Source organism: Telmatherina bonti, assembly GCF_933228915.1.
Source record: "Telmatherina bonti genome assembly, chromosome: 15".
NCBI classification, from domain to species: domain Eukaryota; kingdom Metazoa; phylum Chordata; class Actinopteri; order Atheriniformes; family Telmatherinidae; genus Telmatherina; species Telmatherina bonti.
The window spans coordinates 23,397,976-23,425,563 of NC_136613.1; the positions used below are offsets into that span (position 1 = coordinate 23,397,976).

Below are 27,588 nucleotides of genomic sequence, written 5' to 3' on the forward strand. Positions count from 1 at the left end.
TGAAAGCTTTAGTTTATGCTAAACAGAACCAAATCCAGGATTATCGTCAATGTTTTGTCCAATTACTATTTTTTAAGTAACTTGCTTGTAATCATAAATGATGTTTGCATAACATCTTTTGTGATCGTTCATCTAATCCTCAGTAATAACCCAGGAAATCTGTTTTACAAATCTTTGTATTTATAGTAAGTTATTTGTCTTTGAGCCCTGCATTTTAGCGAAGAAAGTTCAAACCAGTTTTTGCTAGAGGGAGAAAAAATATTATTTGTATCCCAATATGTTTGATTCAAGTCGTCATCACTCTGGTGTGTGCTGCGGAGGAAGGAAATAGCCCTGAATCATCAGGATAGATCTGCTTCTGTACATCAAGCAGAACAGATCCAAACTTCTGGTGCTTTACCGAGTCCTGTGCATCACATTCATTACGACGCCTTTTGATGTTGCTGTCATATAAGTTTATCATTCCCCTGCCAGCAGCTCCGCGGAGAAGTGAAGAATGATCAATGTAATCCATAAGCAACATATATAGGAAGATAAAACTTATTAAGGACATAAGGGGCTAATCGAGAGAAGGCGCAGTGAAAGTCTCATTCAGTGCTGAAACCCACACACGGTTTTTGCTTGGGTCAAAATTGCCTTGGGATGAAATCAATTTGTCGCTAGTATATTGTAGCAGTGCACTTATTGATTTTTTTTCCCCTTTTTTCTTCCTGGTGCACACTGTGCACTGTGAATGGACTCTCTGGATTTAAGGGGACTTGAGGATGGGGTCTTTGGCTGAGGAGGGATAGGACTCCCTCTGATGCACCTTTCAATCAAGCTTAGTTAAGTTATCCTCATGAATATGAAATATAAGGCACAGCCAAGCCATGGAAAGTTTAGGGATGGTGTTTGTGTGCACAGAAGTGTGTAAAATAAGAAATATAAGACACTTTGCTTAAGTGCGGGGACTTTAGTTGCCCGTCTGATATAACTCTACAATGGCAAAAAGACAGGAAAAAACAAAAGTTTAAACAGTGACAGTGTGACAGTGTTAGATGCTCTCCTGATTAAAAAAAAATTAAAAAAAAAAAAAAATCTTTTTGGGTGTGCAAGTCAGTGTTTTGATTGCTACAGAGAGAAACTTTTAATAAGTTCTTAGTTTTACTTTATTCCCCAAAGTGCAAGCTTGTGACATTTTCAAAGTTTCTAATCTGTATTTTGACCCATGTTGACCCACAATGTCGTCTTTCATGCTTAGGCAAACATTTTTCAGCACTTCTGTCTGGATTCACATGAACTGTGAACAGCTTATGTGCTCTCACATGGTAATTACAGCCTGCTTCCCTGGCAAAATAATATCATCCTCAATATGGAGCGCAACACAGATGAGGTTTCTTATTTAAACACATTTTACGTCCAGTATCCCCACCCCATGTTCCCATTTCATCCAATATCTATTTTTCCCACATTTGTTTAGTGTTTTTTTTTTTTTTTTTTTTTTTTTTTCCCAGCCACCTTACGCCTGCACCGCGTCTGTCTAAAATGAAGCAACCAATCTGAGGCCCCATCTGCTGAATGATCCTCTCTCATTGCATGCATGTACACAAGCCTGTGTTCTACGCCAAGGCGTTATCCACTCCTTCATGGCCCATCTGCTCTCCCTTTATCCATCCTCTTTTCTGTCTGTCTTCCATCTCTTCATCCCCTTCTTTCTCCGTCATTTTTCAGTTGGCTGTCTAGATTTGCCTCATTGATGCCTTTCACACAAACACATACTGTACAGTGTCATGCTGGCGCGCTACCATTCGTTGTACACGACAAAAATCTTTTTAGCACTTGAGTCTTTCTGCGCTCTCCAAAGATCATTGCAGTCCGGGTGTCACGTACCCAAAGTGTCCTGCTCAGTGTTGTGTGACAGCAATACATAAGGGAGGCATTGGAAAGATGGGATAGGGCAAGGTGAAAGGGACAATTTGAGTCAGTGTGTTTCCTCCAGCCATGGGACTGCTGAACAAAGGGCCATAAAATTAGTGCCTTTTTCTGATCCCGAAGACTTTTATTCATCATCTCACTACTAGGAAACGAAAGAGCAATTCTGCCACAAGAGGCAGTCCAGATTGGTTCAGTGCACGCCACCAGAATTCAGGCGAGCCTCTTGCCTGGCAGCCAGCAGACCTCAGGTCTCTTTCAATTGTGTGTCTAATTGATTACTTCCCATGCAATTACTCCCGTGTCACACTCAATATTTCACTGCTTCAGGAAGGGGGCAAGAGGGACTTCCTCTTGAAGGACGACATTCATATTGTCACATTTGTAAATCCCTAATGTGGATCGTGAGGAGGCACATGTTAAATTGAAGTCCGGAACAGGCTATCAGTGGTAGTTGGTGTTAATTGATTGCTGTGTGACGGAGACTTTAGAACTACTGGAGCCTTGTTTTAGTTTTTTATTTTTTATTTTTTTTGTCCAGAAAGCATAAAAACAGTGAACTTATATGTGTTATTTATTCTTTTCTTTAACTGCAACTGAAAAAAAGAAGCTGACATGTTTATATTACGTTTATTCATTCAGCAGGTTTCCCCAAATAAGCAACTAGTAAGAGAACATTCTTACGTGTGGCCTTGTTTCATATATTCAGTTTAAATACAATTACATTACTGAATACAAAGAGAGCAGGTGTGGCAGTGCAATGATGTCTAGAAGTACAGGAAATCTGTTTTAGATATTTAAAGTCTTAAGAGAAGAAGTGTCTTCATGAAAGATGAGTTTTCAAGAGATGCTTAAAGACACGATTTGTTCTCATTTGAACACCACATAACCACAAATGAGAAAGCCATGAACTGAGGTTGCTTTGTGGATGGGGATGGAAAGCTAAGATGACATACATGATATCAATACAATGGCCAAGAAGCAACGTCAGAATGTATGCCTAAATGTACATGTGTGCATAGCCCCCTGAATGACTTTAATATGATTTGGACAGGATTAAGTAGAAGAGTTTCTTGAACAAGCAGTAATTAAATAAATAATGCTTTACCAAAAAAGTATGTAATTAGCAGGTGCAGTGGTATGGGTGCAAACTGTTTAATCCTCATTTATTCCAACTAAAACACTACTTTAAAGCATCTCTGCAGACAGGCTAATGCACAAACTCTTCCTCCCTCAAACAACTAAAAAATGTTGAGCTCATAGCACAGAGTTGTAAACGCTGCTTCTGCAACATAATCCTGACTCTGCTTTGTTTTTATTGTTTTTATAGTTCAGGACTGCAAGCACATGGATGTGTTTCTCAACCAATTAAGGAGCAAGTGGCCTTAATTGCAAGGTGCACTTATGCAATATATGCGCCCAAGATGTTTTTCAATGTCATCCACACATCTTTTTAGATATATTGGAGAGGACTTTTTTTTTCCTTTAGTAAACCAAGGGGATAGATGGAAATTGCAGAAGAAAAATGGTCAAACGTTCTTAATCTGATCGGGTCCAATAAAGACTTTTTGAGCAGAGATGTTACTCAAGCTTTTTTTTTTTTTTTTTTTAAATGCTTTTGGGAACATTTCTAAGGACAGTAAAACATTTATTACATGTGTGAATACTGGCACAATGATGGGAGAGGACCGCAAAATGTTTGGCTGATGCACGCTGCAGTTAGAGCGCTGGGCAGGAAGGGGGTTGTGTTTTTAAAAAAAAAAGACTAAATTCCAACATTTAAATCAAATAAACCAGATCTGGATAATTTGTTATAGAAGATGTTATGGTGTTTTTCTGAATAGACTGTTTCTGTATTTTCTTTCTTTATTGTCACCATAACTGTTTCAACCATTACGTTGTTTGAACATGTCATGTTCTCCAGTCATTTATTATTCTGATGCCCACATATGTATTTCTATAAAGGATCATCGGCTACAGACTGAAGGTCCCTTCAGTTATGAAAGTGACAAGAAGAAAATCACATTGCTCTAAAATCTCTTCAGAACCCTTCAATGCTATTTATTATTAGAAAATCTTCATCCAGGACAAATAAAACTATGTAACATGTGAAACTGGAAAAGTAATGGTTAAAATGGATAAAAAGCAGACAGAGATTGTGTGATTTAGACACTTGAACTATCTGTTAAGTTTATGGCATATCTTAATAATTTATTTTATTATGGTGTTTAGAAAGTAAAATACATTAAATATGTGTGGCAATTAAATATGCAGATCCAGCAGTTACATTCCCTTGTAGACAAAACTTCTCTTATAGTATGAATTTACCAGACCAAAGCAAACTATTTCTTGTTCTTGCGACGCTTAAGTAGAAAAAAAAAGTTCTCACTTGTCGTGGAGTAACAAGCTTTACTTAGCATGGGCCTTATAATAGCAAGTTAGCTCAGAGCGAACAGATGCTGATATAACTGCTCTACAATCTCTAAAGCTCTTTCTTTTTCATGCATTAGCAGAAAATGCACCGCATGGCCAACAGCAACTCGTTGCTACTGAAGATTTTATATTAGGAATGTATGTAAGTGTGAATTAACTGTAGTTTTGTTGAAATACAGTCAGTAAGGTTGGCTGTGTTTATCTTTACAAAAGCCAGGAAGGCTGATGTCACAGTTTAGTTACAAAATTATTAAGATGAGTGCATTCTGGTTGCTCTTCTCTGCAAACACACTTATGTTGCAAAAACCCTGATTTGTCTGGAAATTTTATATTTAGCTTGTTAACTTGTTGCAGTGTATTCTTTATTATTTAAGAAACGTTCTCTCACTGCATATTCAAACGTAGATGCAAACTGATAAACAAATCGTTTTAAACTTTGAATCAAAGAAGTTCAAACATCTGAACAGTTTCTAATCTGATTTTTTTTCTTTCCTTTTTTTTTTATTTAAAAAATTATAACAAAGATATGATGGCACTTAATAACAATGTGATTGTCATGTTCATTTTCTGTCATTCTGGCTTTTACCATGTTGGTGCACGAATGTACAGCCCCGACATACAGTTTTTACTTTGATTCCAGGGTCCAGACTGTGTTTCAGGCAGATCTTTGATTTCAGAAGCGCTCAGTTCTCGTCTCTGAGGATGAACAAAATGAGAGGGAAAGCAAATAAACTGGGAGCTGACTGGCAGCTCAGTGGGTTTCAAAGGCCTCAGAAAAAACTGTCACTTTCCATCAGCTTAGTTATGAGGCCTTATAGACTTGATGAGATTTTCAGAAATTAGGTGTTTAACATTGATATCATCAAGTTCTTAAAACACACAGCAGTTTAACATTTTAAACTCTTGTTAACTTAAGTTTGTTATTGTGTTTAATTTCTCTTTTGTCTCTTTACAATATACCTTTTAGGATTTTTTTTTTTGTGTGTGCTTTACTTTCTTTAAAATGGCTACAATACTACTTTGTGCTGGCAATGCAACAAAGTCTCACATGTCTGTCTGTCTCATGTTGAATTAATCTAACAAAAGGAGTGAGAATTATATATCTTTAAATTATTATCATTCAGGTTTGCAATGAGTGACTTTAAAAAAAAAAAAGCTGCGATCCCAAAACCAAATTAATATCTCACAGCCAGTGCCACCGTAGGCAAACACACACTCACAGGCACACATTACCCTCCAACCCTATCTGACTCCACTCCTTTCTCCCCTGGCAGCTTAATAATTAATATGCTTATTTTTGCCTCTTTGGCTGAAGACTTGGGTAAGTGGAACAGCTATTGATGGGGGCAGTGGTGGGTAATGGGACATAAAAAGACTATTTTGTTCATCTCAGGTCTCCAAAGAGATGTATTATGTATGCTTCAGCATATACAAATACAGGTCATTGATGGGTGTGTCACACTTTTAGTCTGTATGCACACATTTTAAAGATTTTTTTTCCTTTGATGGCATCCTTTTATATTGATTTTATCTCTTGCAGTACTTTTAAGTTTATAGTTGTAGGTTTATTGACTGGATTGTACAAAGCAGACCTTCTTTTTTCCCCCCTAAAATATGTTTTAAATATGTTTGCAAACTACAATGCTTTCAGTGTTTAGTGTTTATTTGTTGTTCACACTTCCTCTTGTGTGTGTTTCACCTGTTTTAAAGATCTTAAAGATTCTATGTTTGACATAGATACATGATCTCCAGGAGTGGATCACACACTTTTTTTCTTATCTGGTTTTCATCCAGGCAGGTCTCTGCCTCTTGTAACCAGGGTAACAAAAACCGCATGTAGCGCCTGATGGTTCAATCTGCTTTGCAAAGCCTGGTTGTAGAAGAATGCCAAAATTTCTCTTTATGGCTTCTTTCTCCATCAAGTTTGTCACCGTGGGATGCTGGATAAACAAAGACTTACGGGACATGTTCATACATAGTGATTGGGACAGATCAATCAGTCTATTTACCTCACTTCTAAACATCGGTCTGCGATGTGAAAATCACCTTCACGATCTTAGAGTTTGAACTTGACTTTAAGCACAAGTTACGTGTAGTATTTATGTTGTTACACAAAGGAAAATAGAAACCTGGCAACATAGATGCACCTGTTAGATCAGGATGAGCCAAACATATCGAGAGCAAAATCTGATGAAAACATTTTGTAGTACGTGATCCTCATTAGTCACCAATGTGACCACACAAGACTTCAAGATGTTTCAAACAAAAGTGTTGGAGGTTCAACGAGGCCTTTCACAATAACCAATAAGTCAACTAATCACACGATCAGAAAAAATGCGTGCAATAAGTTTGCCAATCATTTTCATTTGTCTTTCTTTTCTCTCTCGCTCACTCTCTCACTTTTGGATGAGAGAGAAAGAGTGCTTCATTTCTTTTAAGACAATATTAACTAAACATGACAAGACAACAAGCTTGCATTTACACTTAAAGCACAACCATCAACTGCAGATTTCCCAGCTGTGAAAAAAGACCTTAACAAACAGGCTAGCTGGATCTTCCCGACAGTCCGCGATCACTGCGGTGTTTACCGACTGAATACAAACAGGACAGTGCAACATGGCGTGCGCTCAGACAGCGTGTTTGGGGAAGCTATGGTACCCTTTCATATTGTTAAAAAGGCGACAGTTTGAAAAATATTGTCAGCATTTTACAGCCAGTAGGAATTGCCTGGATGAACGTCCATGTTACAAATGACATTTCCACAACTTTAAAATGACATGAAAAATGACATACTGAAGGCAATCAAAGATGTTCAGTTTGGCTCTTCCACCTGTGCTCCAGTCCAAACATGTCGCTTTATATGAGCTTGACCATGGACTATGTAACTGCTGACTGGAACCTGAACTCCAAGTGTTTAGAGACCACATGTTCTAGATAACCAAGTTGCCAAAACCCCCAGGAGAAATCCTGATTTGTTTCAGCAGACTGGGGACTGGATGAGGATAAACTAGTCTGCACATCGAGCTTAGTGTTCTTTTAGAAATTAAAGTATGTTGACCTTTGAAAGGATGTCCTTGCAATATTATGGCATTTTTGTTATTTTAGTTGAAAATGGTCTCAAAATGACAACAGTAATCAATTAGCACAATAATATCATCTATCACAATAATTTCTGAGGCAATGGCATGGCAAAATTTGTTACCGTGACAGATCTAGGTTCATTTAGCGTTTTCAAAGATATAGCGTCAGATGCTAATGCCTGCATCCCAGTGTCATGTCGCTAACGCTTCCATTTCTAAATATTCTCTAAGTTAAGACTCATAAATATATTCTGAAGTCACTGCATTCACTCAGGGCATCTGTTCTCTAAAAAATTAAACCCTCCTTTTTCTGTAACGCCACATATTTGAGCTGTGTGAACTGAATGACTGCCTTGGCCTGTAGTGTGTTGCACTTTGTCTCTCAGTAGGCCTGAAAAAACAAGGCCTCAGTAACGTGTTGTTGCCTTAGCAAATCATGCACAGACTAAAGCCTGTTTCCTTTTTGGTAAAACCGACATACTTGGTATGCTTGAGTCAAGATACGCACTCTCTCTTCTCATTCTCTCCATCTTTCCTTCTCGTTCTCTCTGCCTCCTTCAGACCCTGGTTTGTTTTGTCCATTCCAGACAGTGCGATTCATTTTAATTCAGGCTGATCACACATCAGCCTTGATCAGTTAAGTGGCCCTCAGCAGCAGCAATTGAAGGTCCTTTTACACTTTCTTTCTTCCTTCTTCTTTTTTTTTTTTTTTTTTTTTGTATCACACACATGTATGTCTCCTTGATAATAAGGCCCTTTTCTTTCTTACATTTTTGGTCTCTTTCCTAATTCATTTTCTTGGTTTTGTTTTTCTTTCTTGCTCATAGATCTGTCTTATCTCAAGGTATTGTAGTGTGATTCTCACCCCTTCCTCCTCCGCTTCACCCATAAGGCCTAAATTACCAGGATTTTTTTTCACTGCCAAAGATGAAAATATGCACGGATGCAACCCCACACCCCCTTAACCATTCTACCATGATTTTATTTTTTCATCGTCTCATGTTTAAGCAGATGCTTTGCCTTGCTTGGGTATAATTCCATAATCCCCAAATCTCAGCCATTTTTCATAAAGACTCATAGGAAACAATTGCACAAGGGATGGGCCAAATTTAATCAGCAGCCTGCGAATGCAATTATCTCAGCAGAGGAGAGGCGTTCGTTTGGAGGATGGGGGCTATGGCCAACGCCCCCATGACATCTATTTTATCTCATAAAAGGTTTAAACATTTTCCTGTCAAACATGCATAAAGGCTGAAATGGATGCATGTGATATTTAGTATTATACTGAGATAAAAGTTAAAAGATTTAATTAATAATCTTAAAATAATTTGATTTAGTATTTTTATCATTTTTTTTTTCTTTTGATGGAAACCTTCTTGGAGGTTAAAATAAGCTTTTGATTAAGAGTAGGATATATAAAAGAAACAGTATTTATGCTTATATAGTGCTGTAGTTTCTGAGAGTCTGTTTTCTGTACTGGATTGTCTGACTTTGGAAAGCATCTGTGTATCACCACTGAGTTCCCAGAAACAATCAGCTCTGATTCACAAGATTCAATTTCCAAGAAAGTTAGATGTGGCGGAATGGCTTCACGTTTCCCTTCCCACACCCACATTAACATCTGTAAGCTGCCATGTCGCTCCTTGTCCTCTGCCATTCATTGCACAGAATAGATTCCACTAAGTGAGGAGTGTGCCTTTAGTCTGACTTTTACATTTAATGAATTCATGTCTTCCCCTGCTAGTGTACGTGTTCAGTCTGAGAAGTAGGCATTATTGTTTAACACCAATGTTTAGATTCGGTTTGGAAAGAAGAGCTTGAAACTGTGTGAAATCTTTGTGTTTAGCATTTTGAACAGTTAAAAATGAATCATTTAATTTATTCTATTCTATTCTATTCTATTCTATTCTATTCTATTCTATTCTATTCTACAGTCATTCACTGATGCTTTTATTCAAAACAACTTACATCTGAGAGTGAGAACAACCAAAAGAAGAAATCAAACAATAGGGGACATCATACATAAGAGCCAGTCAGACTGCTGTGAGTCCAGCTGGACGCAGGTGTTGCCATGTAGAGCGGGAGGCAGTGCATTTTTTTTTTTTTTTCTGTTCCCTTCCCTTCCCTTCCTCAAATAGCCCCTTTGTTAAAATACAAGAAACAATAGGTCCCACGGTATTGTCTTGGGTGCAGTTTATTCAGTGCTGAATTGTCATGAAGTCCAATGACAACATCTCAACATTTATATTTTTTTCTACTGTTCACAGAGGCATTGGACGCATCCCTCTAATTTCCTTGTTTTTGTTTTTTTTGTTTGGTTTTTTTTTTGTTTTTTTCAAGTTTTAACTAAATCTTTTGCACTCTCAAAAAATGCATCTTTATTCCAGTGTTTTTTTAATTTGATATGCCAACCGGTTAAAGGTTCCCAAAATGATTCAGTGATAGCAAAAATGAAATGTAAACAAAACAAGAAAACAAAGATTAATAACAAGACCTGCACTTTCTTTCCAATTCACAGGATTTTGCTTTAAGGTGGAAGTTGTTAACGCCCCTGAATAATCAGTGTACACAATATTCTGTGCACATGGTGCCATGTGCTGTTGTAGCCAGTCAGCCATGAATGTCGGTCACCGTGTTAGAATTAAATATGCATTCAGTGTATAAGCACCCACCCCCACCCTACCAATACACACGCACATATACACACGCCCCATCACTCCCAACCCCCATTACATACATTGTCCTGCATGTGTGTACACACTGTATTAACTCACAAAGTAAAAACTCATTTATGACTGCATGTTTGTCTTTCTTTAATCTTTAATAGATTCTCCTGTCACTCTTTTTTTTTTTAAATCCAATTTCACATTTTCATCTCTCTTCTGTACACATGCATGCTCATGGTGCTTTTCCTTACTGCAGTGTGTTCAGAGGTGAGAGGTATTGAATCCCACCCCTGCAAGCTCTGGTGAACCTTTATAAAGTACTTTTTTGTGTTCAAATTATTGCAGTTGTTCTTTTCAGGTCAATAGTTAAACACATAAGTGCAATTACATATGAATGGGTAGCACCATTTTCAGCTATCCTGAATGAGTTAAAATTGCCTACCATTCCTTTGTAAGGGGTTGTATTCATTGATTTCAATGGAAAAAATGTAAGTTTCTGATGCAATGATGTGGTATGTGTCACACTGTTAAGCTATATTAGGCAATTCTTTGTTTTCTTTGTCTGTTGATACTGAATTGGTCCTGTTAACGTGATGTCATGAACAGGAATGGAATCAGATTATCATGTATTTGTCAACCTTGCTCAAAAAAAAAAAGAAAAAAAGTGTGCATGAATCAGAGAAATATAATTTATAAGATGTGATGACATATATCATGACGTTTAACTCTAAAGGAAATCTAGGGACCCTTGCATGCTTGCTAACTACATGAAGACGTGAGCCTTAGTGTGTTTACATTTGTCCTTAGTTTGTATTTTTACCTGCAGTAGGTTTGATTTAACCCTTTAAAAACTGCAGTAAAAATGGTCTGCTTGTGCATACACTGTTATTTTTGAGCATAGTGATGTTATTTCTTGTCATCATTAGTGTATCCTCTGGTGATTTATACTTCTGTGATCTGTACAACTTATAGGTTTTGAAAGCGAATGGGAAATAACGACTTATAAAAGTGATGTAATCAAGCTATAAATATAAAAGATGATTTTTATTAAGGCATCAAAATTTAATAAAACACAAAACGCAGTATCTCAGCTGTTCCTAGGGCTGCACTTTTCTGGAAATGTCTGATGTTTTATCAGGTATCTGTTTGAGCCATATCTCCAGTGTAGGGGGACATGGCCCCCAGCGCTTCAATCACTATGGGTACTACTGTTGCTTTCACCCTCCAGGCCTTCTCCAGTTCTTCCTTGAGGCCTTGGTGCTTTTCCAGTTTCTCATGCTCCTTTTTCTTGATAATTCCATCATTCGGGATAGATACGCCGATCACTACGGCTTTCCTCTGCTGCTTATCCATGATCACTATGTCCAGTTGGTTGGGCGGCTGTAGCTCAGGAGGAAGAGCAGTTGTCCTTCAACTGGAAAGTTGGGGGATCAATTCCAGGCTTCCCCTAACAGGCCAAAGTGTCCTAGGGCAAGACACTGAACCCCAAGCTGCCCCCCAATGTGCCTATCGGGGTATGAGTGTGTGCATGAATGGGTGAATGTGACAAGTAGTGTAAAGCGCTTTGAGTGGTCTGCATGACTATAGAAGTACAAGTCCATTTATCATTTATCTTAGCCCTCTCATTCTCCATCACCTCGCACGATAAGAAAAAAATGTGTGCAAGTTTGCTGGACGCAATAATTTTCATTTGCCTTTCTTTCATTCATTCATTCATTTTGTATATATGGTATGGTATGGTAGATCTGGCCTTTTATTGCTCTGGTGCTCAGAGCCTGTTCATCTGTTGCCATGATTAGTGCCTCTGTACTGTCCTTCAGACCAACCTTCTCCAGCCATTAATAGGACTTGTTTATATCAGCCACTTCAGTGATCTGCTGATGGTACATCCCACACGGACAGACAACTAGTGCGCATCAAGACCACTACCCAAGGTGTGTATATATATATATATATATATATATATATATATATATATATATATATATATATATATATATATATATAATATGTATGTTGTTCAAGTGTAATTTCTACATGCGTCATATGGTTAAACTGGCAGATGAACACCTTCCAGGACCTCCGGTACAGGAAAATAAAGGGACCTACGATAGAGCCATAATGCTGATTCTGAATTTGTACTGTCGTGCCAAGTCCTGTGACAACACAACTCCGATGCACGGATTATTTAAGCTATTTTTATTATTTAGCTAGTCTTAACAGAAACTGTCCAACAGGACTTTCTTTATAGAGGCCGGCTCACTGATGATCTGCTCAGTGCAGCAGCTGCTATTTGAAACGCAACACTGGTTAAGTGGTAACTTAAAAAACTTCAACAGTAGTTAAAAAAAATACCTGAGAATTATCCAGAGAAGCAACTTTCAGATCTTTACAGCTAAACTGTCCATGTAAAAGACACATTCTGTATTCATTTCTGCTGGAGAATCACAACCTTATTTCTGCATCTCTTCCTGAAACTCTGCAGACAGTGCAAGTGTTGATTGCGTCTTAAATAAATTCACACTGTTAAAAGGAATTTGAGTTAATGCATTAATATATATTTACATCACACAAGTTATTGCAATAATCTGTCTTTTTATGTATTTAATACACTCCTTTCTTGGGAGCAGAGTGCAAAGATCTTGTGATTGATTGATTTTATCTACAATACAAAGCAGCTAAAACATATTAATGGACATTTTTTTTCTGTCTGTGATGTTATTTGATGCAGTTTTTTAAGGGCTTTATATCCCTAAAATAAGTGTAATAGAAAATTGGTTTTGAGACATATAACATCTAAAAATGCAAATCCAAAGTCACACTTTTTCATTTTCATGAACTTGAGTTGGGGTTAATTTTGCTAATTGAAGAAACAAAAGCATTTAAACAAAACAATTATAACGGCAGAAAGCTATTAAATAGTTTATACAATTATTAAAACTTCATATACTTTTTGGTTGTTTTGGCAGCAGGCTGTTTTATATACACAGTGCAGGTTTATTTGTAGAATATGTACAGTCAGTTTATACCAGCTCCTGCACCTTCTTTGCCAAATATTTCTTCTGCATCATTACGTCCAGATGTTGGGAAAAAAAAAATAACTATGCTAAGAATTTTTACCTACACAAATGCAAACTAAACTAAGAAACTATTGTCATCCTACAAACCACCAAAAACCTGGTGCTAAACCTGTTAGGAGCTGTGGTACATTCATTCATTCATTCATTATCTGAACCGCTTAGTTTAATCAAGAGTTGCGGGGGAGCTGGAGCCTATCCCAAGAGGTTACACCCCGGACAGTTAGCCAGTCCATCACACGTGATAAAAACAATTTACAAACTAAGTTCCAACAACAAACTGTGATAAAAAGCCATCAAAAACCTACAGTATGAGAATACAAACTTAAATGCCCAAGAAACTTCAGTCTAAAATATTCTCTCTATCTCTCAAACTCTCTGATAATCATTGCTACTATCCAAACTAAACTCTCCTACTTTCCCATAACTTCCTGACGCCACTGAGCGTTCATATCGCCGCTGTGCACAGTATGTAGCACAGCATGATGACATCATCCTCTACTGGAAACAATGTCTTGAAAAGTGGGAGTCTATACCTATGAGCTAAAAAACAAAACTGAAATAAAAAAAAGCATTACCGTTCTTGCTATCTTAAAATTTTACTTCTAGAAAGTACAACAGGATTATGCTGGATGGAAACATCTACACTGCTTCTGTGGAAGCAGCGTAGATGTTGAATCATCTAATTATAACTCAGATGATGTATCAGGTTTACATTAATTTATTTGTGAAAGAAAAAAATAGAAAATAAATAAGTTTTGCTGGTCTACTAGAGAGAGTGTTTAAAAGCTTTCCCATTTAACGAGTTGAAGTCAAAGGGCTTCTTCTCCTTCCATGAGAAATCCACGTTGCCATTTTCCATTTGAAAAATGTTATCTAATGTTCTTAACACAAATGATCCATTAAGCAACATGTTTTTTGTTACTTAAAAAAAAGAGCCTACCATCTTCCACTATACAACCTGCTGTGGTACATTCTTGCATGTGTAAGGAAATGCATACACACACATACAACGACACACAAACGTTTTGAACTCATAGGACAGCACTGTGATGTTCTTTCTATTTTTCTCTTCTGTCTTGACACATGTACAAGACAAATGGATGTGCTCAAGCAAAAACATTTCCATTCTGGGTGTTTAACCTTCATGTGAATGCAGACATATGCATGCACTTCGCATCTGTATGTCACCACCGCATTTACTTAAACTGGCAACAGTGGGGACTGGGGGACGGGATGGAGCCGGTGGTGGCAGCACATGATGGATTGGAGAGGATATCACCTATTTGTAGAGCAAAGGCAGAGATTTGCTGTCCTGACATTCACTGTCGGCAAGCGAGCAGCACAAAGCACAGTGATTGACGTTGAATATGGGGCAACATGAGCATCTGAGAACTACAAAGGAAGTGACTTCTTTGGGAACATGTTGTTTTTTTTACATTCCACACTGTTGTATTTTGAGGAAGAATGTGTTTGGTTTTTTTTTTTTGGTTTTTTTTTACTCCTTGTATACAGTTGTCTTTCTATTCTGTTTGTGTGACAAGAACACAAACACAACCCCATTATGAAATGCAGTCTCACAGTATTTTGCAGAAGTGTCACAAAAGAAGCATTTAGTGCTTCTAACAGGAAAATGTGGTCTTGGAGGATGGAAGTGTTTGGCCTCAGAGTTCTCTACATTCATTGTAAGCTGGTAGAGACAGGTTCGTTTTATTCAGTCCAGTGTTGAATTCTTTCAATTAATGAAGCTCGCTTCTTTTTTGGTTGGGTTTTGTTTTTGCTTTGGCTTAGTTTTAACTCATATTTAAACATTTAATTTTGCACAATTATGATCCTCAATACTTCGAGCTATATATTGTATATTTTCTTCCATTTTATTCCATATCTGCAGTTACCAGCACTGCCTACTTGTAACTTGATATATTTAGCAGTACTGGCACAGTTAGCACACAGTAGTTTATGCTGTTTTTCAGCAACAACCTGCTTTTTGTTTAACACTTCCATTAGAGCTGGCCACCTTTTTTCAGTGTTTGGTAATAAAATATAGAACTGAAACATTTTTATTGATTTTGTTTCTCAGGCTATTCGTAATATGAATTGCAGAGGGACAGCTGAGTTGTACTGACATTCTCCTCCTGCTTTTCCTCAGCTGTTGGGTTCGGATTCAAATTAGCGGCCTTCTGGTTACATGCCTACCGATAAAGCAAACTGGTAATTTAATTGATGCTCAAGGCGTGTATAGTAATGAGGTCCTCATTACTGGCAAGCATGAGGTGCATACGTATGGGTGAATATGTTTTTGAATATGATTCTTTCCACCAGTGAGTGTGTTTCCTGCGTGTGTGTGTAACCATCTCGTATTTTGGCATTTCCGCTGTTCTGAGTGGAGAGCACCTTGGCAACAGCTTCAGCTCTCCACTGCTGCTGTGATGTCCAGCAGGACCTGTGCCTGAGCGTTTAGCTGCTTTGACCCAGAATGCATCCTCATCTTCCTGCAGTTTCCCAAGTTTCTCTCTATTGAGCCCCCAGCTGCACTGATCCAGAACCAAGTTAGTCAATGAGACAGTGCAAAAGAAACCCAGGGAAGAAAAATCCCCAGATCCAGTACTAAAGAAAAGAAAAAATCCCTCCTTTCTGAATCTCCTGCTGCTTCTCTATCTTTCTTACTGTCTGCCTTACTGTCTTTACTCTTACAACTTCCTTACTCTAAGATATCTTAACCTCATGTGCCATATGGTTTTCTACACAGAACCATCTGGAAAGTCCTCTGTAGGAACCTTTCATATTAAAATGGGAACCTCATAAAAATGGAACATAAAATGAAAGAAAACACTGGATCATCATCGTAAGCACAATCGCAATTTTGCTTAATCAGATCAACCTGTCAAAAGCTGCCTTGTTAGTGAGTACATGCTCTTTATATGGAACAAAATAACTGTTTGCTGACTTTCAAGATGGAAAAAAAAGTTAAGAGGTTAGCAGTTTGTTTTAGGCCAGTATAGCTTTGTTCATCCTTCTGAAAGTATATAATAATAGAACTAAAGTTAAGATGATGTGTAAACCTTACAGCAGCTGCTGCTTTCAGAGGCATGTTTGCCTAAGGTACATGGTCTGTTCTCCAACTCTTACCTTTCACATTCATTTCTCTGGACATTCACTGATGTGACTGATCGCTGAACAGAGCCATCACCTCTGAGATAGATGTATTTTCTTGTTCGTGTTGATGAACCTTCATCACAGAGCTATGCAGAGCAATCAACCTCATTTAGGGATAAGCAACAAGGCGATCCTCCACCACCAGAGCAAATCAACCATCTATTATTTCCTACGTATTTCTTCATTCAAGAGTCCACACAGTACATATTAATTCACTCACACATAGTCATTAATATGTTTTTTTCCTCTGATCATTGGTTTACTATTGGCCTCCCATTTTTAATCAAACTCATCCCCACACAGTAATAAAGTAGGGAAAAAATATCACACCAAGCACCTACCATCAAAATAATTGCCTGCATACATTTGTTCTGCCTCCCTGAATTTCAGATTGTTTTTCTCAAATGGTCATGCAGCCTGATATTAAAGATTGCCATGGCTTTTGAAGCCATTTAGTTATCCAGAGATACTAAGAGCTGTAGGGAAAAGGCAGGAAGGGAAGTGGTAATTCAGAAAAATTAGCTCTGCTAAAGCAAGTTGAACAGACTAATTAAGATGTTTTCTCTACCAACAAAACTATCAACAAAACGGTTTATTCACTGCTATCCCTCTGGTCATCAGCAACATACCCAAAAAACATGGAAACCAAACATTTACTTTCATTGGAATCAAGGCCAAGATGGGTTTTGCATGATATTGTTGACTTCATATTAGGCCTGTTTGTTACTTATTCATATCTTAATGGGAAATTCAGTTTCCCATTTCAGTCATTGGTGAGGTGTTAGCAAGGAGCGAATTCAGCATTATTAAGGATTTTGTACTTTTGTTCTTCTGCCTGTAAATGATTTGATTTGTTCATGTTGAAATGTAATGCAACTTGAGTGTGAGACTATGGTGGTTGGGAAGTGCTAAACAAATTTAAATTTAAAAAAACACATTTCAAAATTTGAAAACACAATTACAATTAAAAAAAAATAAATTTAAAAACAGTTTAAATTTCCAATAAAAAAAAAAAAAGAAAAAAAATTCACATTTCAGGAAACTAATATTCATTTAAAAAAATATATTTCAAGATACATTTTTAGGAAACAAATTTACTGCTATCGTGTGAAGTTCTTTGTGTTCCAGGTTCCTGTTTTATTTTGTAGTTTCCTGTTCAGTTTCCTGTGTAGGCTTGTTGTTTCTGTTCATAGTTCTCACCTGGTCTTCTTAGGTTTTATTTACTACACCTGTTTCCTTTTTGGTTTCCAGGTATTTGTAGCCCTTTGTTTCACTTCAGTTCACTGGTTCATTGTGTTTGCTTCTCTTCAGTTTAGTTCTGGTTTCTGAGAAAAGTCTTCATTCAACAGTCCTGGATTGATTACTGCATTTGGGTCCTGACCTCCACCATACCCTGACATATTCATTTTTGAAAAAAAAAAAAAGTTAAGAAAACAAATTTCTATTTGAGGAAACAAATTTACATTTCAGGAAACACTTGTAAAAGAGCCGAGACAATCTACAATTTGCAGAACGCTTTTACAAATCCCAAAACAAATTAACAAAAGGCAGCTTTACACACAAATTGAGGAACTCAAACACCATGAAGTGGCACAGTGGTGACATCATCTTGTCGTACAAACTAACATTTTTTAGTCCAAGGTTGAATAAAAGGGCTAAGGTGTAGATGTCCATGGGTTCAGTTCCTGATTCTGTGTCTTTTACAAATCTTGTCTGATAGTTGTGCTTCTTCTTCTCACTCTTATATGTAAGTTGCTTTGGATAAAAGCATCTGCTTAAGAACTGTAAAATAGAATAGAGTAGAATGTTTTGCCTCTTTTTGTGGAGCCAACTTAGGACAATTTACACCTTTATGCCAAATATATCATAAAATAAGCCTAATTTGTATGTTGAAAATGTAAATTAGGCTCATTTTATCATGTTTTTGGCATCTGGACCGTATTGGACTAGGTCCTGACAAAAAACTACAACACTTAACTTACTCTTCAAACCTAGACTGAAATATCACAAATGGAATAAAGGTTTCACAAATCAGAAACTGTGTTTTCATGAATTAGGGGGTTATGGTAATGAGTTTATGAGCTTTTAGCTAAGAGTCTGGACTTTCTGTGGACACCACACATGTCTATTTTTGTAATACTTACACAATGATACACCCATGAAAACGTTAATGTGTGAAAAGCCACATAACCACAAACTTCAGACATACTACACATTTCTTTTTCCGAAAAATTCTAGATTATCCTGAAATATTTAAATATATACATCTGTAAGTGTATATTCATCACAAAGTATGTAATTTCCATTATCTATATATCTGTTTCTGTCTTTCTGTCTTCATTGCAATGCGTTCATTCCTCCTTATCACATGTGGATATGTTTCCAACAAAATGCAATATATTGTGGAACCAATTAGAAAGCAACCAGTCTGGAGAAATGATGGTAATTCTTGGAGGATGTACAGTAGGTGTAGTGGAGCAAGATTGAGAAGTCCTGCTGGTATTTTTGTCATAATAACTACTTTGCTTTGTCTGTTGGTTTGTCCATTGCCCTACTTTGCCGGCAGCATCCTATTGTGAAAACAATTTGATTTTGAGACATGGCCCCCTCTTAGACAAGCGATATCCCTCCTGTGGTTAGAAGCAGGATTAATTTCTCTCCCTAACCCCACCGCACATGCAGAAAGATGGAGAGCGAAAACTGGAGTTGTTGGGGGGGGGGGCAGGATGGAGGCCAGTGTAGGTATACCAGCACAACCTATTATCCAAGAAGTATCATTTAATGGAGGCTTTGTGGGATGATATTGTGTTTGGCCGGTTCTGTGCGGGGCTGGCAGGGTGCCTCATGTATGATTATGTGTCTCATCGGTTTCAGCCCTGTGTCAGTAATCTGTTTGTATGGAGATAGAGAACACGCAAGCTCCGTAAATAATGCAAATCTGCTACTGGGCTTTACTTTGTCTTTTTTTTTTTTTTTAATCTCCTTGTGGCTTTCTTCAATCCCCATTTGTCTACCGTTTTTTTTTTTTTTTGTTTCTTTTTTTCTTTTTGCCTCTTTCCTCCTCACATAAAATCAGGATGAAGCATTCTCTAAATTCCTGCGAAACAATAATCTATACCACCCGCTACATCCAATCAGTGTGGCAAAATAATCAATCGTCCCTCCAAGCCTGACGATCACTGGTTTGGCGGTGGGATACTTGATGAAATATAAAATTACAAACTTATTAGATCTACTGGGCTTAAATCCCAGATGGATTTAGTATTCTAGTGGCAGTGTGGGATGATTGATTCTGTCTGCTGACAGGATTGGAAAAGAGGGATGATTAAAACAACAGATTGGGAAAAGTGAAGTGCTTGTAATAACAGCATCATGACACGGTTTGTCTCCACTGCTACATGACTATCTTCAGATTCTGTGATTTAAAATAAATAACTTGCCAAAACCATGCAGCCCCCCCCCCCCCCCCCCATCCAAGTTGATATTCTCAGTTAAAAATATATTATAAGTGATGTGTATAATTGCTTTATAAATTCATACATCGATTGCTGCTGACCCTCACGGTGTGCTGCTCAGCTTCTAATCCACCCATGGTAATGTAGGTATAGAATTTGAGCATCTAACCAGGTGACACCAAGAAACTACTGTATATATTTGTCTTGACTGTGTCCTTTTCCTCATTTCTACAGAGATCCTTAGCGGAGGTGTGTATGTTGACCAGAACAAGTTCCTCTGCCATGCTGACACAATCCACTGGCAGGACATTGTCAAGAATCCGCGCGTCCATCCTGTAGTGGTGCCAACTAACAGTAGTGTCACCTGTAAGTAACCCAACAAATACACAGATCGTGACTTGATTTTGTATTGTGAGGGTTAATCATTGCCAGAAACGACCACCTAACACTAACACTTTCATTCAATACACACCTGGACGTTGCATGTTTGATGCAATGCATTTTGTGCTGTTACGTTGGGACTTAATAAGGTACGGCATTAGTTATAAACTGCACTTTTTCAGCACTAATGGAGTCTGGATAGTGTTGAAAAACACCAGCGTAACATAACTAGAGATGGAATTCAGTTTGAGACAGCAGATAGATTATGTTACTCGCAGCTAACATAGCTTTAAACAGAGAACCTCAAGCAGAGCTCAGAGGCAGTCGGGTCTGTCGGGGTCCAGCTCACGGTTTTCTCACTGGTTTCCAATCTGTTACATTCCAATATATTATACACAAACACACCTGCATCAACCAAAGATTTTTTTAGAATGAAAAGATTTATATTTTATAAAGCAAAGCAGTCATTTATAGAAAACTTTAGTCTCTTTACCAATTAAATCAACATGACAGGTAAGGTAAAAGCAAAGAAAAAGCACAATGCTAATGCTAAACTAAGACATTTCTCAATGAAGGGGAGGGCCATGTTTCTGAAGGTGGTCAAAAGGATAGGTATAAGTCACACTCTTAATCAGTTCTCCAGGTGAACATCAGACAATTATGTAGCAGTGAAAAAGGTTGGATTAAACTGACCAACTTCTAAATAAATAACTGAACAGAAAGCAAATGACTATGCATGATGGACTTAGAGCTACTTTTTATGGATGAGTATGTGGCATGTATATAGTCATACATGTGAGAGATGCAGAAGAACATATATCTTTGACTTACTTTGCATTCCCTTTAACAGGGTTTGGTAACCTACACAAGAGCATGAATCGTTCTTGTTCCAAAAAAATAAAAATTATCTCCAAATTACCTCCTCTCTAGCTTTTTTTTATTTTTTTAAGATTCATTCTGTTTTGTTTTGTTTGTTTAGTTCACCTATTTTCACCATTTCCACTTCTCCATGTCAGGGTTAATTTGCCATAAAGTATAGTTATGGTGCAGGTTAAAAAACATGATTTATTTCTATGGTCCTTACATGAGTCGCTGCAGAGGCCTTTCACAGTGACTATAGCTCTGACTTGAGAAAAGAGAAACTATGCCAAGGAGATGCAACATCTTAACCTCTTCTATTCCCATCTGATAAGTGGCTGTATGTAGGCAGTAAGCCACGGTCATCAAAGCATGGCCCCTTGACCCCATTCTGTCGCTCTACTTACCATAACAATTCACAAAGACTCCCTGTTCAAATCACTTTATTGCCTCTCTCCAGCCAGATGGAAGACATGTTAATGAACACATGGAGTTACGACGAGATTTATTAGGGTGAAATAAACATACTTAATCTGTCATGGGGTATAGGGACCGATCGTTGATCTGGTTGTCACTGAAGTATGAATAAATTTATTCACCTCCTCTGACTCATTTCTGTGCATTCACTGACTAAATCTCTTAACACACTCGTTTCCTTTCATTATCAGTTGAGTTCGCAAGCTGCTTGACATTTAAATCTGTGTATTAATTTTGTTCAAGTTTTTTTTTTTTTTTTTTTATTTTATTTTATCATGTCCAAATCAGATAATAAAATGCATTCCAGCTATGAAACAAAATCAAAAGACAGCATATGTCCTTGGATATCTACTCACAGCACTTGCTGGAGGCTTCAGATGCATATTAACAACAAATGGCATTGATATTCTGCTCAATCACCTTCCTCCCTGCAGCCCTGTTAGCCTCCCATCGACCCTGGCTCCTGTGCAAGTCCTCTACCCCCACCAAAAGATCAGGGGTCTCCAAACTTGTAATCCACAGCTGACAACATTATCAGTTAATATATCATTCTTTAGTGTCACACACACACATTGTATTTATAATATGTGTGACTTGTTTGTGCCACAATTGTTGTCTTTATAACCTTTGGAAAAATCTCATCGCTTCGGATCCTTCATCCAGCTTCCTTGACAAGCTTTTACCTCACACCTGCACTGATACGGCAGTAGTCTGGATATTTCAACCTCCAGGGACTGTTTTCTAAAGAAAAGCTGTTATGGTGAAAAGGAAAAGGAGGTTTGATATGTTTATTCTGGGTCAATGGGAATTTCGAAGCAGAAATAGTCAAGACCTTGGAAATTGAAAGAAAACTCTTTGACTTGACTTCAGAGAGCACCCCGCTCAGAGATCAGAGATGTAACGAAGTGCAGGAGAGGTTCTGCAAGTTTTCACACTGTCAGACAACTACTTAAGGCTGGCTGACATTTGTAATATTACCCCCTGTTTAGTATGCTGCTTTTTCTACTGTAAAGGCTGTCATCTTCTGTTTCCAGCACTATGGAAGTCCCAGTTGGAAGGGAACAATCTGGACAAAGACTGAGAAATGACAAAATGTGGAACACAGAGGAGGGATGAATTATTGAGCGATGGGCTGATGACAGAAGAGATGAAATGTGGGATAATAAGGCTTACAAATGAGGAAGAAGAGAAGGGCAGAACATGGTGGGGCTTGTGTCAGGCAGTGGAGTCAGTCTAATGCTAATAGCCCTCATCTGGAGAGGCTAATGGCTAGAGGACAGCGGTTTTGCTCTTATCCAGACTTACTTTCTCCACTCAATTACTGAACACTGAATTAAGTCTTCCAAAACACCCAGAAAGGCAGTCTGTGTGACATTGCTTACCCACGTCTTTACAACTCTTATCTCCAACTGATGTGTGCCTGTGTCTCATTGAACTGATTTAAGGTGTAGTACCAAAAAGAATTGGCCTTAGTTTCACAAAACAAGCTATACCAAAGTAAATGAGGTTTCATCAGAAGAAGGGCACACGAAACTCGGGAGACATGCAGCCTTTCATCATCTCGCCTGCATTAACATAAGATCTGAAAAATAGAGCTTTTATTTGACGTAGGAGAAAAAAAATCTATTTTTTCTTATTTCAATTTACTCTAAAATTCAAAGCTTTAAATTACAGAAATTTGAAAATACAAAGAAATCATGTAATTAACTTTTCACCAGTTGCCGAATTTCTGTTGTCAGTGTTTATTTACAATAATTAATAAGCGCTCATTGATCTCAAACTACACTTCCGAATCATCAAATACGAGGGAGAGCAACATATTCAACTAAATAATTAAGCATAAACATACTTAAGATGTGTTTTTAAAACAAACCTACCAGCTGCATTTTTCCTCATTCTTTGCTTTGGTTCAGCCTCAACTTGAGTGCTTTAAAGTGGTCCAGGTCAGGGTGTCTGGACTATGATTCAGACATTTTTTTTTATTTTTTTTTTACCAATGACATTTTGTGATGTTGACTTTTGAAATGCCAATCACCCCTTTCCTTGAACTTGTGTGCAGGTCAAAAATGCCATCGGTCCTGTAATGGCCGCTGCTGGGGCCCTAAGGAGGACCAGTGTCAAAGCTGTAAGTACTTCACTATTATTTGATGAAGACACACTGCAAGACCCTGTTGAGGAGTGTGGCTTGTCTCATTCCCTCATGTAGTCTGAGAGGGTGAGAGTGACTGACATGCATTTTGAGGACAGATTCATTCATTCACCAGCAAGCTTTAGTTTTTGTGTTTTTCTTTTTTTTTTTTAATTCATTTATTTCTCACTGTTATTTATTTGTGAGTATGTTTTCCTCCTCTTACCTTGAACTGCTGTGCATGCTTTGTATTAAACTACTTAATCAATTCTCTTTTCATTGTAACTGTGTGTGGTTCTTTGTCTACTGAACAAAATGATCCAATCAGCTCGTTATCATTTATTTTCCTGTTTTTGGTTTTTCTTTTTGTTTTTAATAAAATCTTAATTTAAGTAGTTAAGCAGTGTACAGCAAATATTTATACAGAAGCATGTTTATGTTTTTTTTTTTAATTTGTTTTTATTAATGTCCAGTTATGTAACCAAGGCTCCATTTGGCTTCAAAAACAGAGATGATAAGTGTTGAATACAAGAAGTGAACAAAAAGATTATGTTTTATCAGTGTTGGCACAGTTTTATGTTTGATTGTTAGATATTTTGGTTACTCCTCTGTTCATTAGAGTATGAACCCTGCTACATGTTGTTATTATGCAGTCAAAACCTTTATACTTGGTTAGGTTTTATATTTTTATGTTTATTTGTCCTTAAAATCAAGTAAGTTTACTAACTTGAGGTTTTTCATCCTCTAGGATCTTCATTTTTAAGCACCTTCGTGCATACTTATACTGTCAAGTTCCTTCATTTCAAAACAATTTTTATATTTATGCCATGGCCATTAACTAAAGCTGCATGCAACATAATTTAGCCTATAAGGTTTTGCTCTATGAAGTAAAAAATCTGCATATGTATGAGTGGGTTGGAAAAGCAATAGCTGAACTTCTGAAAGATCTTCAAGATCTTTTTCTTTTTATGGGAAGCACAACTCCTCTCATGTTTAAATGACAACTTGAAATACAGCATTTCTGTCAGATGATAAAAGTTTAACTATTTGGTTAGAGCACTCCCATCTTTTTCAATTTGCAGTGTCACTGGGTTGAGATTTTCGGAACTTAGAGTGGCAGATTTAAAAAAAAAGTGGATGATGAACTGTAACAAAAAGGGAGGCTGGTCTTTTATTCAGAAACAAATCTTTTCATGCTGCTGGTTAGCAGCCCATTGCTAATATTTTCAACCACCATATTGACCACTCTGATACTGATGTTGGAGATTTCAAATTCCCAGTTTACACTGTGATGATTTTGTTGTTTAAGTAACCTAAGTAAACATCATGATGTAAAGTACCACTATGCTGTCCATGATGCCTATCCATTTTATAAAATAAACTGAAAGTACCCTACGAGGACGAATAATTAGCATATCTGCACTGTATTTATATATTCAGGTTGACACTTATGAAAAACCAAGTAATCTTTTGTTTATCTGGTTGTCAACTTATTTTAAATCTCTACTAGTCAAACTAAAGGCGAACCCTAAATATTGAAAGTCTTCTGTTATAAATTAAGAATATGAATGTAATATTTTCTTAAAACCAGATGTTACTACTCAAATTAAAATATTATGGTCTGTCATCAGTTGCATCTGTCAACTGGATGTTTAACGGTAATGAAACAACATTTTTTTCACCCATATGCTTGCATATTAAAGAAATTAACTTTTCAAAAATGACAATGACATTAAATATATAGCAGATAAGCAAAAACGGAGTCAATAACTAGTTATCTCTCTCTCTCCCTCTCTCTCTCTCTCTCCATATATATATATATATATATATATATATATGTATGTATGTATGTATGTATGTATGTATGTTTATTTATGATGTGTGTGTAATTTATCAAAGCGTAAATTAGAAAAATAAACTTATGCAGCTTTGCTTCTTCTCTCTGCTTTGAATCTTGATTTGAAATCCTTCATCAATTTTCTCCCCCTTTTCCATCCCCGCACGTTCACCTCTTTATCTTCCAACATGACATGCTGTATTTGTTCTACTGTCCTGATTTCATTAAGATAATGAGGAATGAACTGTTTGACCAGGGAAGGTTAACAAATTGTCACTGACCAGGTCCAGATAAGCCCTGGTCAGTTCACTGTTAGGTAACTGTTATCACTCTATTCTCCAGCCTCATCTTTCATTTGTACATGTCAAGATTCAGGCTGGTTCTTTACCTGTTTTATAGATATTTGTTAACATTCATGTCGAAATTATGATTAAACATTCACACTGTTGAAGAATAAAACAGGTTTTTGATGCCTTCAGTGATATTTTCACAAACAATTATCCAGCTGTCTTTAAATCAGTAAAATAACAGTTCATACAGGGAAATGAATAAACCCAACACCTTGATATGACATCCACAGGTATTACAGCGATAGTACGTGCTCTTAAGTATCTTCTCTTTCAGTAAAGAAGCTCTTACCTGAGTTGTTTTAGGCAACACTGTCTTTCATTTTGAGTTTTACTTTTGAGCTACTCTTTAAATTTCCCCTCGGGGATGAATACAGTATTCTTGTATTGTATTGTATTGTAAATCCAATTGGCTGTTCAGTTGTCTTAACAGGTAAGTTCACTCAAAATATTATAATAGAATAGGATGAAAGACGTATTTCACAGTGTCAACATTTTGTGTATTACTCCTCTACTAATATTAAATCAATGACACATTGCCTAAGTCTAAACTGAATTGGCTACACTATTTACAAGTTGGATCTGAACTGAAGCCAATTTTTTTTTAGTCTTGGTCAGTGATGATTTTTGTTGTTTTGTACTGTTTTGAATTGAAATTAAATTAAATGTATTTTTCCAGAAATTAATAGAGCCTATTTACATTATTATTATTATTATTATTATTATTATTATTATTATTATTATTGTTGTTGTTGTTGTTGTTTAATTTAGTCATCCACCAAAATCAATTTAAATAAAATTATATATATACATATATATATATATATATATATATATATATATATATATATATATATATATATATATAGATGTGTGTGTGTGTGTGTGTAAAATGTAAAATGCTGAAAGAAAATTTTATTGAAGAGCGCCTTATTCAAACCATAAGTAAAATAAATAAAACCCAGCCATGTAAATGGGAGCTGCTGAGAGGCAGCACCTCCTGTGACTGATGCTGCTGTCCACTGCCTGCTCAAATGGAAACTTCCGGGCATATTTCATGAGATGGATTCCTTCTGCATTTGTTGTCACCAGCCTGTTTTCCTTTTTTTTTTTTTTTTTTTTTTTTTTTCCTTAAAGTGGAAGTTTTAAAGCCAAATTGATAAACAGCATTGCATCTCTCTCTTGCAAGGTCATTTATTTGACAAAGTGTCTTTTGAATAAAGCAAGCCATTTCATTTTAGCCCAGTCACCATTAATGGAATGCTGCTGATGGTACATCAGGTGTGGGGTGAAGTGTGCATGTGAGCTTGCATGCTAGTTTGGCACCTTGTCCACAGCTTGTATCTATCACACTGATAGTATCTCATCAAAGCAATGTTTAAAAAGCAACAGAGCAACGTCAAAAAAGAATGTGCATGCACTCTCAACTAAATGCATTTTCTCTCCCCAAGCTTTAGGTTTATAATGTTATATATTAGATATAGTATATTATGGTTCACTTTTTTTAATCCCAGTTGCACTATGTGACAAATTTTTACCGTCATGACTCCTTTTTGTGTTTACACCTACAAATCCTGCTACAAATTTGTCATTTTTATGTTTATAATGGTTCCCACTATATGCTGTTACACACTTGATGGACTTGGATGATGAGAAAAACCAGAGAAGTCTGGTTTTCTCAGGAAACAGAAAATTGTCCATGACTAGTTTTTAAGGCAGGCTGCCATTTCAAAGTTTAACTGATAATAAACTTTCTAAATTTGCATCAGACAACTGATCTGT

At 36.9% G+C, this 27,588-nt stretch overlaps 1 protein-coding gene across 1 annotated transcript in view; it reads left to right on the plus strand.

The window, feature by feature from the left end:
- The window catches only part of erbb4b (erb-b2 receptor tyrosine kinase 4b), a gene marked incomplete at both ends in the record, with an annotated part of 341,095 nt that overhangs the window by 191,116 nt on the left and 122,391 nt on the right, over positions 1-27,588 (plus strand). The window contains 2 exons of the mRNA XM_079254462.1: positions 20,013-20,144; positions 23,554-23,619. Of these exons, the coding sequence (XP_079110588.1) occupies positions 20,013-20,144; positions 23,554-23,619 (198 nt within the window). The remainder of the gene's footprint in view (positions 1-20,012; positions 20,145-23,553; positions 23,620-27,588) is intronic.